At 40.3% G+C, this 12,854-nt stretch overlaps 1 protein-coding gene across 16 annotated transcripts in view; it reads right to left on the reverse strand.

Annotated features, from left to right (window-relative positions):
* The window catches only part of sptan1 (spectrin alpha, non-erythrocytic 1), a 41,077-nt gene that overhangs the window by 17,026 nt on the left and 11,197 nt on the right, over positions 1 to 12,854 (reverse strand). For 6 of the 16 annotated variants that reach the window (XM_073871395.1, XM_073871393.1, XM_073871402.1 and 3 more), the window contains exons 8-36: positions 12,703 to 12,838; positions 12,516 to 12,617; positions 12,296 to 12,433; positions 12,090 to 12,200; positions 11,921 to 11,998; positions 11,632 to 11,787; positions 11,339 to 11,546; positions 11,023 to 11,201; positions 10,676 to 10,919; positions 10,450 to 10,572; positions 10,126 to 10,343; positions 8,781 to 8,873; positions 8,560 to 8,694; positions 8,326 to 8,474; positions 7,849 to 7,905; positions 6,089 to 6,287; positions 5,843 to 5,947; positions 5,562 to 5,594; positions 3,976 to 4,011; positions 3,664 to 3,711; positions 3,036 to 3,127; positions 2,807 to 2,951; positions 2,546 to 2,727; positions 2,301 to 2,400; positions 1,190 to 1,387; positions 961 to 1,107; positions 769 to 872; positions 528 to 690; positions 43 to 57 (exon numbers count right to left, since the gene is read on the reverse strand). In XM_073871395.1, coding sequence (XP_073727496.1) covers positions 43 to 57; positions 528 to 690; positions 769 to 872; positions 961 to 1,107; positions 1,190 to 1,387; positions 2,301 to 2,400; positions 2,546 to 2,727; positions 2,807 to 2,951; positions 3,036 to 3,127; positions 3,664 to 3,711; positions 3,976 to 4,011; positions 5,562 to 5,594; positions 5,843 to 5,947; positions 6,089 to 6,287; positions 7,849 to 7,905; positions 8,326 to 8,474; positions 8,560 to 8,694; positions 8,781 to 8,873; positions 10,126 to 10,343; positions 10,450 to 10,572; positions 10,676 to 10,919; positions 11,023 to 11,201; positions 11,339 to 11,546; positions 11,632 to 11,787; positions 11,921 to 11,998; positions 12,090 to 12,200; positions 12,296 to 12,433; positions 12,516 to 12,617; positions 12,703 to 12,838 — 3,694 coding nt within the window. The remainder of the gene's footprint in view (positions 1 to 42; positions 58 to 527; positions 691 to 768; positions 873 to 960; positions 1,108 to 1,189; positions 1,388 to 2,300; positions 2,401 to 2,545; positions 2,728 to 2,806; positions 2,952 to 3,035; positions 3,128 to 3,663; positions 3,712 to 3,975; positions 4,012 to 5,561; positions 5,595 to 5,842; positions 5,948 to 6,088; positions 6,288 to 7,848; positions 7,906 to 8,325; positions 8,475 to 8,559; positions 8,695 to 8,780; positions 8,874 to 10,125; positions 10,344 to 10,449; positions 10,573 to 10,675; positions 10,920 to 11,022; positions 11,202 to 11,338; positions 11,547 to 11,631; positions 11,788 to 11,920; positions 11,999 to 12,089; positions 12,201 to 12,295; positions 12,434 to 12,515; positions 12,618 to 12,702; positions 12,839 to 12,854) is intronic. The other 10 variants (XM_073871407.1, XM_073871404.1, XM_073871399.1 and 7 more) reach the window with 4 other exon arrangements.

Consider the following 12,854-nt stretch of genomic DNA (forward strand, 5'->3'; position numbering starts at 1 on the left):
CCCTATTGGGGTTAGTTAGCTCTGGCACACTACTCCACTTACCAGCAGTTTGGACAGCTAGAAACAGACAATGGGAACACAGACAGAATTTTAGTTATTTTTTCTTAAAAAACACTTAAGGTGGGGATTACACTAGGGAGAAACACTAATAAGAGCAGTTTTACTTAATAAACCACTTTAAATTTAGGTTAGACTTAAAGGCAGGGTTCATGATTTTTGAAAAACACTTTGGAAAAGGGAGTCGGGCCGACTACCAAAACACACTTGTAGCCAATCAGCAGTAAGGGGCCTGTCTACTAACCGACATCAGGCCTGGGTTACGTATGTGGGGGCGGGTCTATCAAAAAAAGGTCCAGATTCTATTAAGGTAGGGGCGTGTTTGTTTAGGTGATTTTAAATATCAACACTGACTTTCAAAGATCATGCACCCCGTCTTTAAGATAACATATTAATAAACAGCCTTAATACATGTTGACTATATCTGATATTCATAGAGAACCAGCCAGATGTTTTCAGTGAAATGTTACCTGGATGTTTGTAGGGTCCTTATAAGACTCGTCAGTGGCGGTCTGAAGCTTCTCGCTGATCCACGCCTCAATCTCATCCACGTCTCTGCTGAACTGCTGAAGAGTCTGCGACTCGCCCAGCTTGGAGCGCTTCTCGATCATCTGAGCCTTGAGACGGCGCCACCTGGAGGACACATCCGTTAGTTATTCCAGAATGCCACAAAACTGGCACTCAGTCTGTATTAAACAAAAAAACACTGACCTGTCCAAGACCTCATTGCGTCGGTTGAAAATATCAGGTTTGGCGTAATGGTCAGCACTAATGAGCTGGTCAGCAAAAGACTGAAGGGCTGCAATCTTCTCTTCCTTTGGGAGATGCATACAGTGAAGCACATGTTACCATTTAAATACAACAAAGGCCTCTGCTAAATCCTATCATGACATGCATGCTGACCTGCACATTGATGGCTTTGTCAAAGTCCTCATGTTTCTTGATAAGAGCCTCTACGCTGTCCAATGAGTCACCCTTATCATCACTAGCCAGAAAGGCCTCACGTGCCGCCATCCAGTTCTCAGCCTGCTCGCAGTCGCGGTTGAACAGCTACAAGAGACGAATAATTGTCAATTGATGAAAACAATGCATCAGATTTACGCTTTGAGTTGTAAACATGGTCCTTGCTGACCTGCAGCTCCAAACACTGGTCCAACATCATCCTGCGCTGTACCCAGGCCTTCTCCAGGTCGGCACGCTCCCGGTCGAGAGCGTTCAGCTTCTCTTGGATCTCAGGGCTGGCATAGTGGCCATGGTCCAGCAGCTGCTGTCCAAACTGTTCAAAGGCCTGGAAGGTGCCTGCACGGGCATCGATCTCAGTGCGGTGCTCCTACGTGGTGAACAGGAAACAAGTAAGTGATTTACAAAATAACAACATTGTAAGCATTTGTTTAACTAAGTACTTAAAGAGACACTCCACTTATTTTGAAAATATGCTATTTTCCATCTCCCCTACAGTTAAACATTTGATTTTTTTACCGTTTTGGAATCCATTCAGCTGATCTCTGGGTCTGGCGCTACCACTTTTAGCATAGCTTAGCATAATCCATTGAATCGGATTAGACCATTAGCATCACGCTGAAAAATAACCAAAGTTTCCATATTTTTCATATTTAAAACTTGACTCTTGTCTTCTGTAGTTACATCATGTACTAAGACAAACGGAAAATCTAAAGTTGCGATTTTCTAGGCTGATGGCTAGGAACTATACTCCAATTCTGGCGTAATAATCAAGGACTTTGCTGTCGTACATGGCTGCAGGAGGCACAATGATATTACACAGCACTTGAAAGTAGTCCCCTTGGTAACTTTCAATAGCAGGGGACTATATTCGGACACCACGTAATATCATTGCGCCTCCTGCAGCCATGGTACGGCAGCTAAGTCCTTGATTATTACGCCAGAATGAGAGTATAGTTCCTATCCATATCGGCCTAAAAAAAAAAAAAATGCAACTTTTAATTTTCCGTCCGTCTTAGTACACAATGTAACTACAGAAGAGTTTTAAATAGGAAAAAATATCGAAACTCTTTGGTTATTTTTGAGCGCGATGCTAATAGTCTAATCAGATTCAATGGTTAATGCTAAGCTATGCTAGAAGTGGTACTGCCAGACCCAGAGATCAGCTGAATGGATTTCAAAACTGTAAAAATCAAATGTTTAACTCTATGGGAGCTGGAAAATGAGCACATTTTCAAAAAAACTTAGTGTCCCTTTAAATGTTTCCTCATGGCATTCAGTACCTGGTGTCTCTCTAGCAGGGCTTCAGCTCCTGTGACATCCTTAGCCAGCTCATCTGAAGACACCAGCCCTCTGATACCATTGATCCAGGACATGAGATCCCTGGGAGACAAAACCAAAGACATCATTATAAAAAATTGTTTGATATTGTCTTAGCTTTCTTGCAGATCAACTATTGGCACAAAGGATATGAGGTTGATTCTTACAAAATGTACACCCTGATGTAATGTATAATGTATTTTAATACCTGAAGTCACTGAGGAATCGCTGGAGATCGTGAGAGTTGCCCAGTTTTTCTTTGCGTTGGTCAGCGCGACCCACCAAGCTGCTCCAGGCGGTGTTTAGCTCGGTGCACTTCTCCTGGATGTCATCCACAGCTTCAGGATGAGACTGAATCAGACGCTCAGCGGTCTCACCCAGAGAGTTCACCTGCCACAGAGAAACCACAGCATTTAGCAGATGTTGTAAACAAAGGATTCAACCAGCAAACTTTTACTCAATCGTTCACCTTGTCACCAAGAGCAGCCAGGTCTCTCTCGAAGCCCTCGTGCTTACGCTGCAGAGCCTGCACGCTGGCGAGATCATGGCCGTAGTTATCAGTGTTCAGGGCTTGATTCTTCTCTTCAATCCATTCCTTGGTCTCATCCGCATCTCTATTAAACACACAAAGAGTTGACCTCCACTGCATCTGACTGATATATGCCCCTTTTGGAGAAGAGATCACTGCTTTTTCATACCTGTGGAACCTCTGCACCTCATGAGCGCTGCCCAACATGTTGCTTCGGTCCTCTGCGAGCTGCTGCAGGGACCTCCAGCGGTTGTTCAGCTCCTACACACAAACACATGACCATGAGCAGCCATTTAGAGCGTATTAATTGCAATCTATGAGCCAATGATACAATCTTGATATCCTGTGAGTTACACAAAACAGGAATTTGAAGTTTAACAGCCAAGCCACTATCAAAAGCTCTACATAATATGCTTCCCTTGCACCATATTTGAGCAGCAAAAGCAACAGTAAGGATGAGTGTCACAAACAAAGGCCACATGTAAGCACGAGATGAGTAATGATGATTAGCAAACATGGAAGATGTGGGTGGATGCATCTGCTACGTACTGAAAAAAAGTGAGCATTAACACAAGGCAGCATTTTAAAACAAACAGGTTGGCAAATGGATCTCACGAACTGTAAAAATTAATACAGGATGCAACCCTGATGGTTCAGTAATGAGACATGACACAGGAAACCACAAACTAGGGTACAAACACAAGGCCACCATGAGGAGTTAGTCCTCCAGGTACAGAGGCACGATGCAGGGTTTAGTGGGGTGGGTTAAAGAAATACAGGATTACCTGAAATCTTACCTTAATAGTATTAAAGTTGGCCGTTGTTTGAACAGCCAAACGAACTGACTATAACGTTGAAATATAAGTAAGGAAGAGACAGAAGTCAGGAAAGAACAGAAAAAAAACAGCAGTCAAGAGAGAGTAACCATGTAAGTGTCTTTTTGTAACCACAGTCAGAGGAAAACACCACTGTGAATGACTTGCAAATCAATCCAGACCTAAACACTGCATCAAAATTAGGTATGCTAGTATAATTCAATTAAACCAAATCTTTTTATATGGGAGGATCGTAACAGATTATGTCCTATTTAAAACATAATGTTGCATTACCTTCCATGGAGATGCACCTTTGGAGTCTGCTTCATCCTGTCATAATACAAGCATAGTGAGATTAAATGGCATATTATCAACTCTCTATCAGTATATAAAGTAGTGGCCGAAAGTGATGGCTAAATTTAGACAACTGACGTCTCGTCTATTTACTCAAATATTTGTTTAAAAATACATTAAAATGCATCATACATGTTGCATTGGGGTGTTTGGTGTATAAACTGAAGCTCAGCTTTGAAAATAATTTCAAGGTGGTTTAAGACGAATTTAAGGTTAAAAAATATTGAACGTAACACATGTGCAAAGTTTATAAAGCCATAACACAGTACAATGACTACAAAATATTACTACAAAAGATTAACAAATATTAATAACCGCTTAAACTGTAGTCAATGTATGATTTATTACCTGTGAGCTTTTTGTTTGTATATGCATTTTTTTGTATATTTGAATAAACCCAGATTTTCTAATATGCTGCGATTTGCGTTTTTGCCAAATTATTTTGTTTCTCATAAATAAAATACCTTAAAAGTTTAGTGTTGTGTCCATTTTCTACCATACACCTCATATTTTGATGGTTTTACTTTTTCCCCACCAATGTTTTTTTTTTTTGCCAGTCAGCGCCAGCATTTTTTATGATTTTCACAAAAGTTTAAGGCTTTCCAGAAAAATGTCTTCTTTAAATATAAACATCCAACATAATAAATTCATTTGTTCTCTTTTCATCACTTCTCAAATATTGGTAGGTTTCTTCAAAAATACCAAATTTTGAGCAAAAAGCGAAGATTATTGCATTTTTGTAAAGGACTATTGTTAAGAGTTTTTACTGTTTTTGGATCATTGTATGCTTCAGTGTTTTATAAGCTAGGTAAGAGTGCCACCTAGTGGATAATCGCGGAAATATGGATTGCAGTAAAACTCTATATTGGCAGGGAAGCGTTTTCTCTTAATTGACGAGATAACTCGTCAATGGCGGAGAAAGAGTTAATCTAAGGGCCATTAAAGCAAATAATGTACGATTATTCCCCAGACATCACTATTGGCCACTACTCTATATATAAATACACACAGACACACAAAACAAAGTAATGCTCCAGTACAAAGATATAAATATCAATAAATCATATGTGACCCACAAAACCAGTCAAACCAGTATACACTATCTGAAAGCTGAATAAATATAAGCTTTCAATTGATGTATGATTTGTAAAGATAAGACAATATCTGGCCAAGATACAACTATTTGAAAATCTGATGTTAAAAAATCTAAACATCAAGAAAAATCACATTTAAAGTTGTCCAAATGAAGTCCTAAGCAATACATATTACTAATAATGATAAATACATTTTTATATATTTACAGTAGGACATTTACAAAATATCTTGATTTTGATGATTTTGGCATAAACAAATTGATAATTTTGACGCATACAATGTATTGTTGGCTATTGCTACAAATATACCCGTGCTACTTATGACTTATGGTTTTATGGTCCAGGGTCACACATTGCTTAAAATGATTATTCCAATTTGTCTCAAATTCTTACTAAGATACAAAAAAGTTGAAGGAAATGAACAATAATGACCTTGCCAGGAGCTGAGCCCAGCACCTCTACTTGCTGGTGGTGGAATGAAGAGATGGAGGGAGGAAAAAGGCAAAAATTAGGTGTGATCACAACATTCACATTACTAAAAAAACTCAGGCATACATCTAAGTATACAATTCAGATGTATACTTAGTATAGCACATTGTCTATAAGTGTATAAGTGGAAAGGTCTGTATTTCCTATGACATCATGATAGATGTAAAATCAAACTGATTGTGAAAGACATGGATGAAACGGTATGTGAAGTGTGATCTGCATACCTGGGCCTGTACGACCGGAGCTTCCTCTGCCATCAGCCCTTCAGACTCCAGCTCTGATGCCACCTTGTTAATGTCCCTTAGACGAGACTCATTTGCCTTCAGATCCTAATATATGTAATACACCACAAAGGAGGATGTTGAAACAGTAAACATGTAATAGCTAACACTAGTGTTAATTTAATTGTCATCTAAATTACAAGACAAAATGAATAACAAAGATTTTTGTGTCTAAAAGGATTAGAGTACCTTCTGGAAATCATCAAACTTCTTCTGCAGGACCTCCACCTGCTCCAGATCAGAGCCGACCTCTTCGTTCGTAAGAGCCGACTCTTTCTCATTAATCCACTGCTGCAGCTCATTCGCTTCACGGAAAAGCATAAACTTCTTGCAACTCTTCTCCAGCATGTCCTTTCTCTTCTCTCCCAAATCTATCAGAGTACCATACCTGAGAGAATGAGAAATAAGAGACAGCAAGTGAGATCTGAGCTTTTAATGTTCGTCTCCATCGATGGACTGGACAAACTGCCTTTAGAAGAGTCTAACTAGAGAGGAAATCGACTTCATTTTTAAAGATTTAATGTAATACAGTACTGTGCAAATGTCTTAGGCACTGGTCTTAAGGCTTTTTATCTTCGGTTTTAGTGTAAAAACAGAAGTTTAGTAAAAGTCGACCTGTCTTCGGAGAAAAGAAAGATGGCTTTCAACAGATTTTGAGTAATTTGTAGGACTGTGCATATTTGGTTTACTACCCTAAAGGGATAGTTCACCCAAAAATGAAAATTCTCTTATCATTTACTCACTCATATGTTGTTACAAACCTCTATTAATTTCTTTGTTCTTATGAACACAAAGAAAATATTATTGAGGAATGTTTGTAACCCAACCGATCATTGACTTCCATATTAGGATAAAAGAATACTATGGAAGTGAATGGGGCTCATGATCGGTGCCTATGAGAATGAGCAAACAAAAACGGTTGTCAGCAAATACAGATTATTTTTAGGTTTACTCAATTTTATCTGAACAAGTGATAAATAATAACTGAAGAGGGTATTGTTTTTTTTTTAACGTCACTTTACTGATTTTTTACAAGTGTCTAAACCATTTGCATAGTTCTGTATTTTAAGCTCCATGCAATCTGACTCGATAAAGTTGGTCTGTGTGCACATATGCTCTCCAACTGGGGGCTGAAAAGATGTATGTGGGTTCACAGCTGGTGTGAAACCTGCATATTTAAACAAGCGAAAATACAGAATGAAGCACAAAACATTCAAACACCAGTTCTACACACAAAAAGGAAAAGTTCAGAATAACAACATCCACGAGTCACATGAGACGTAAGATAGAAGTAAACTTCTATCTCTCAATAAAATAGAAGAAAAGTTTTAAAACCTAGTCAGCTGCCTGTACGAACAACACTAAGGTGTGCGAAGGCTGTTCCAAAAAAATACACAACCATGCAAGTATTCTAAATGGAAAAGACAACCCCAGAATGCATTGTGTTGCATTGCAAAGAAAGGACAAAGTCAACAAATATATTTCATTCTGCAATGAAAAAGCATTAATCAAAATTAGAGATGCAACCGATATATCGGCCAATAATCGGTATTGGCCGATAAAAGCAAAGTTTCACACTATTGGTCGATGGTTTAAAAACAGCCTAGTCATGGCCGATATATCCTGTCAATCAAAAGAGAACAAGAAAATGCTGAATTTTGTTAATGTAAGTTAATATAACCACCAAATGATTGAATCGGCAGAATAATCGGTTTGAATAATCAATTATCGGTAGAAAAATTTAATATATGTGCATCTCTAATTAAACTTGCATTTAGTATGTTACCCATGTCAACAATCGACAGCAAAGCAGCTTACTAAGTTTTAGGACAGACAATATCAGGAAGACAACAATACAGGACACAAAACAGTAATGGAAATGTCGAGTACAACTGTTTTGTGATGAAGGTTTTTTCATCAAAACTTTAAAATCGGTCGGGCCTACTCACAGTTCCTCCACCTGCTTCATGCGCACAGATACGCTGCATGCCTCCTTGGTGGCAGTCCTGCCACAGGGCAAGGCAAGCGGACACATGCAAGCGTTTCAGTTAGGAAAGAAACAAAGAAAGAAAGCAAAGAGGAGTAACGAGGGATCAGAAACATCCTCAAGATTAGAGTTAGTTATTACAGATATCTTTTTGAGGTGACAGCTAAAGGAAGATGAAAAGATCTTGGGCGCTTGGTGTTAAAAGATTAAAAAATACTAGGGCTGTCAATCACAATTGTTTAGTTATTATATTGATATGCAGATTCATTCTGTATGTATTCTGTGCTATCTTTTCATAGTAAGTGTGGTACCCGAGGCGTGTTGCCTCTTTATTCAAAGTTTTTACATACCGGTTGAGAGGCATGATTACTGCAATTGTCAGCCCTAGTTCATATTAAACATAAAATGAAAGTTAATGCATGACAAATATGACTCTTACTGATTGTCAATCTGCTCCTGTCGCAGAGCAATGCTGCCTTGTTCGTCCAGCAGATTCTCGCGAGAGGACGACTGTGTTGGGTCCAACTTTTTCACGTACGCCGCGGGAACAAATCCCTGCCTGTCATTCACTTCCACTTTCCACCAGTCCTAAATCACCAGACCAGCTTACATTAATATCTTTGCATTTAAATACAGAGTGACACGAATGATAAATAATTGTGTGCGTTCTCACCTTGTTGGTGCTGTTGAGCAGAGTGAGGATGTCACCCTTCTTCATGGTGACCTCTCGAGGACTCTTCTCCTGGTAGTCGTACAGAGCAAGAACCAGCTCTTTACCGGTCTCATCGTCAGTGGGGGCCACTTGTTGTCTGTTGATGGATCCCAAGAGAGTCAGATATGATTGACAGTGAACCCAATCAAAAACAAAATTCACTGATGAAAGCGTGGACTTACTCTGCAGGACTGAGCCTGTTCTTTAAGAGCGTGGATGCTGCTTCCATATGCGCTCAGATCAGACATCAATGCCTCGTGCTTCTTCAGCAAGGCCTGTGAGAAAAAACAATATTGTCTATTATATAAATTGTCAAACTTGTTACAAAGAAATTAACTATTTCCCAACCATTGATGAGTTATCTCGTCAATTAAAGGACAAGTTCGGTATTTTACACTTAAAGCCCTGTTTTCAGATTGTTTATGATGAAATAGAACGGTTTTGACTGAAATTTGGACATATGATGCTTGTTGTTGTTTCACCTCCCACCTCTACAATGGGTGTATAGGTGCACTGGAACAATCATTCCTGAAATGCATTAAACTTTCGTTTACAAAGACGTGAAACTCACCGAGTGGTCAGGGGTGTTCACTGATATGCTCACACGGAAATCGCTGCAAATTATGCTTTCCAACAGGTATTATCGTAGTTTTTGTCCAACTCCATTGACTTGTATTAAATATGCTGTGAGGTACGGTATTACTCCGTGCCAGGACCTGTGTTTGTATTCTTGCAATTGGCAAGGCGGATTATCGCCACCAACTGGACTGTAGTGTCTATTATTCAAGCTCTCAACAGAAGAACATACGGGTGTGAGGCGTTTGGAAAAATAGGTCCACAAGTTTACAACGAATGCTACAACACCTGTTGGAAAGCATCTTTTGCAGTGATTTTTGTGTGAGCATATCAGTGAACACCCCTGACTACTCGGTGAGTTTCACGTCTTTGTAAACGAAAGTTTAATGCATTTTAGGAAGGATTGTTCCTGTGCACCTATACACCCATTGTAGAGGTGGGAGGTGATAGAACAAACACCCGAAAATTCTCGGGATGGCATCATATGTCCAAATTTCAGTCAAAACCGTTCTATTTCATCATAAACAATCTGAAAACAGGGCTTTAAGTGTAAAATACCGAACTTGTTCTTTAAGGAGCGCCATCTGATACGGTCTCGTTTATACAGGTGCTGCAGCTCCCCCTTGTGTTTTTTAAAGAGATGTGCAATAATTGTGGTGATCTGAAATCATCGCGATGAGGTCAAACAATCGCGATAATATGATTATTTATTCATTGGGACAGCCCTACTGGTGGGCAACTTTTCAAAAAAGGCTGGCGGCGAATTAGTTAATTTTAATTAACAACTTAAAATGTGTACGAGATGTTCCAAAAACCCACCGATTATTACAAATTTGTTAACAACTGAATAGAAACCCAATTACTTTCACTTTGCTTTTAAAATCGCAACAAATGTGATGTTTAAACTAATCTCAATCCTTTAAGCCCAAAGTGTGAACAATCCTCCTTTACCTCTGCCGAGTCCTCATCCTTTCCATAATCGGTGCTTCCTACGATGGGCTCTTTCTCTCTCATCCAGGACTCGGCTTCGTTGGCATCAGCGAAGTACTGCTGGGCCTGCAGAGAGTCCTCCAGATCCTGTCTACGCTGGGTTGCTTTTCCCTTTAGTCCATCCCAGCGGTTGTGCAGCTCCTGCAGCTTAGCCTTCACATCCTCTCCAGCAAAGTGACCTAAATTGAGGGAAAAAAAACATTTTACTTAAGACAAAATTCGGTAAAAGCAAACATTTAAAAATTGTTTCTTGGATTTTTTGAAAATGAAAAAATTTATTCATACCCTCCTCCACCATCGCCTCGCCTTTCTGGGAAACAGCCTTGATCCTGGGCTCATGGCCAGAGATCTCTGCCTGTAGGGCCTGGTGCTTCTTCAGAAGGTTCTGCACTCCAATGAGATCTTTTCCTGAAAAAGAAAATCAATATATACCAGCTTTAATGTCATGCCTTTACAATGTCACCTATTTCAACTAAAAACTGCTCTCATGTAACTTAATCGTAACACTGACCCATGTTGGTGGAGGAAGCGATGGGTTCCTTCTCTCGGATCCAGGTCTCTTCATCCTCCACATCTCTGAAAAGCTGCTGCAGACGCAGAGAGTCTGACAGCTTCTGTTTACGGGCAGCCATGGGCTCCTTCAGGGCCTCGTAACGTGATACCAGAGCTTCCTGTTTTTTACGGATGTTATCGGCGTCAAAATGGCCGGCTTCCTGGAACTGCCTGGCTTGAATGGTGATGCCATCAATACGGTCCTGTCAAGAGAATCGAGATTAAAAAGGGTACTAGGCACACAAACCAAAATATCATACGTTTAATAAAATCTTGTTGCACATCTTTCAACTACCAGTTTGTTACCTGATGGGCTGCCACATCTGCTTCCAGGAGAGCGTGTTTCTTCTGAAGGTTCTGGACGCTGGTCAGGTCTTTGCCAAAATCATCAGAGGCCAGATGTCCCTCCACCTCATACAACCACAGCTCGATGTCCTCCACATTACGATTGAACTGCTGCTGCTGGTTGGCTTCACGCAATTTAATCCCTGAGAAAGAAAAGCAATTGATGACACTGGAACATCTTTATGCTCTATAACGTCTAAATCACAAATTAAAAGTATAAATGTTAACTTTCAGATCTAGTAAGAGTAAATAATTCACCAAAATTGTATTATTTTCTTCCCTTTGAGTTCAGTTGCTTCTAGAAGTTTCTTCCACTGAGAGCTGACCTCATCCATTCGAGTGGACACCTCGCCGGAGGCATAGTGTTCCCTATCGACCAGCTCCTGGCCTGACTTCTGCAGCGCGTCAATGCGGCTCTGGTTGGCAGAGAGCTCGGCTTCGAAAGCCTGATGTTTCTGCACTTTCCCTTGCAGGTTAGACGGATCCTAAAAGTAGATTAAGTTGAGGACAGTTAATTAAAATCCAAATATGCACAACATCTTATACGTTGTGAGTTTTAGGACAACGCACCTTATAGGCTTCATCTGTAGCTGTTTTCATCTTTTCATTGATCCAGCTCTTGAGTTCATCAGAGTCTCGGAAGAACTGCTGCAGATGGAAAGAGTCCTCCAGGGCGGTGCGGCGAAACTGGGCACGCTCGTGTAGAGCATTGCGTCTGCTCAGCAGCTGAAAAACAAATGCAGAGCGTTTAAAGCGCAGCACTGACTGTGATTCAGCATTTTGCCAGCAATCGTTCAGGGGGAGAAAGTGCTTGCTAGGCTGCAATGAAGGACATTTCAGGGTGTTAATCTCAACTTACTGCATCTCTGCGGGTAGCCACGTCCTCTTTGGCGTAATGGTTGTTCTGAATCAGTTTGGTTGCAAATTCATCCAGGGCCTGTATATTTCAAAAGGGGAACAGAGAGGAAAAACTTAATATTGCTTAATGTGAAATAGATTTAAAAGGTTTATGATGTTTGGTTTCTTACAGTGATCTTCTCCTCCTGGGCACTGAGGGATTTCTCAAAGTCTTCGTGTTTCTTTAGAAGAGCTTCAACGCTGTCCAGTGAGTCTCCAAGGTCCTCATTTAGTAGAAAAGCCTTAGGACAGATTGCCATATGTCATTTCATTGAGTTTAAGTAAACATGGAAGTCTTATAGATGATTAATATATAATGTTTACAACAATTATGTACCTCTTGCTTGCTCATCCAGTTGTCGACCTGCTCAGTGTCCCTGTAAAACAGCTGCAAGTCCATGCACTGTTCATATTGCTGCCTGCGCAGTTCCCACAGCTCCAGAAGAGACACCTTCTCTTCAGTCAGGATGCCCAGCTGCAAACAAACACAAAGCCATTAGTGATCAAAATTATTAATTTCAGAATAAAAATTATTATTTTTTTAATTTTAAGCATACCTTTTCCTTAACCTCCTCTGAGGCATAGTGTCCCGTATTCAGCAGAGCTTGACCTGCCTCATCGGTAGATTTAAAACTGTCCTCATGAGCATCAATCTCACCCTGGGGAATCAAAATTGACATCACGATGCTCAGTGTTTCAATGCATTGCATCACCTGACAGAAACTTAAAATTGCTTTAAAATACCTTATGCTCCTGATGGCGATCTAGCAGAGCTTCTGCACCGGCCACATCGTTGGCCAGCTCATCTGCGTTAATCAGAGCCTTCATTTCCGTCACCCAGCTGGTCAGGTCCCGGAAATCTGCAGTGAATCGCTGCAGCCTAGAAATGAGATGAC

This window comes from Misgurnus anguillicaudatus, chromosome 9 (assembly GCF_027580225.2).
Source record: "Misgurnus anguillicaudatus chromosome 9, ASM2758022v2, whole genome shotgun sequence".
Classification (NCBI taxonomy): Eukaryota; Metazoa; Chordata; class Actinopteri; order Cypriniformes; family Cobitidae; genus Misgurnus; species Misgurnus anguillicaudatus.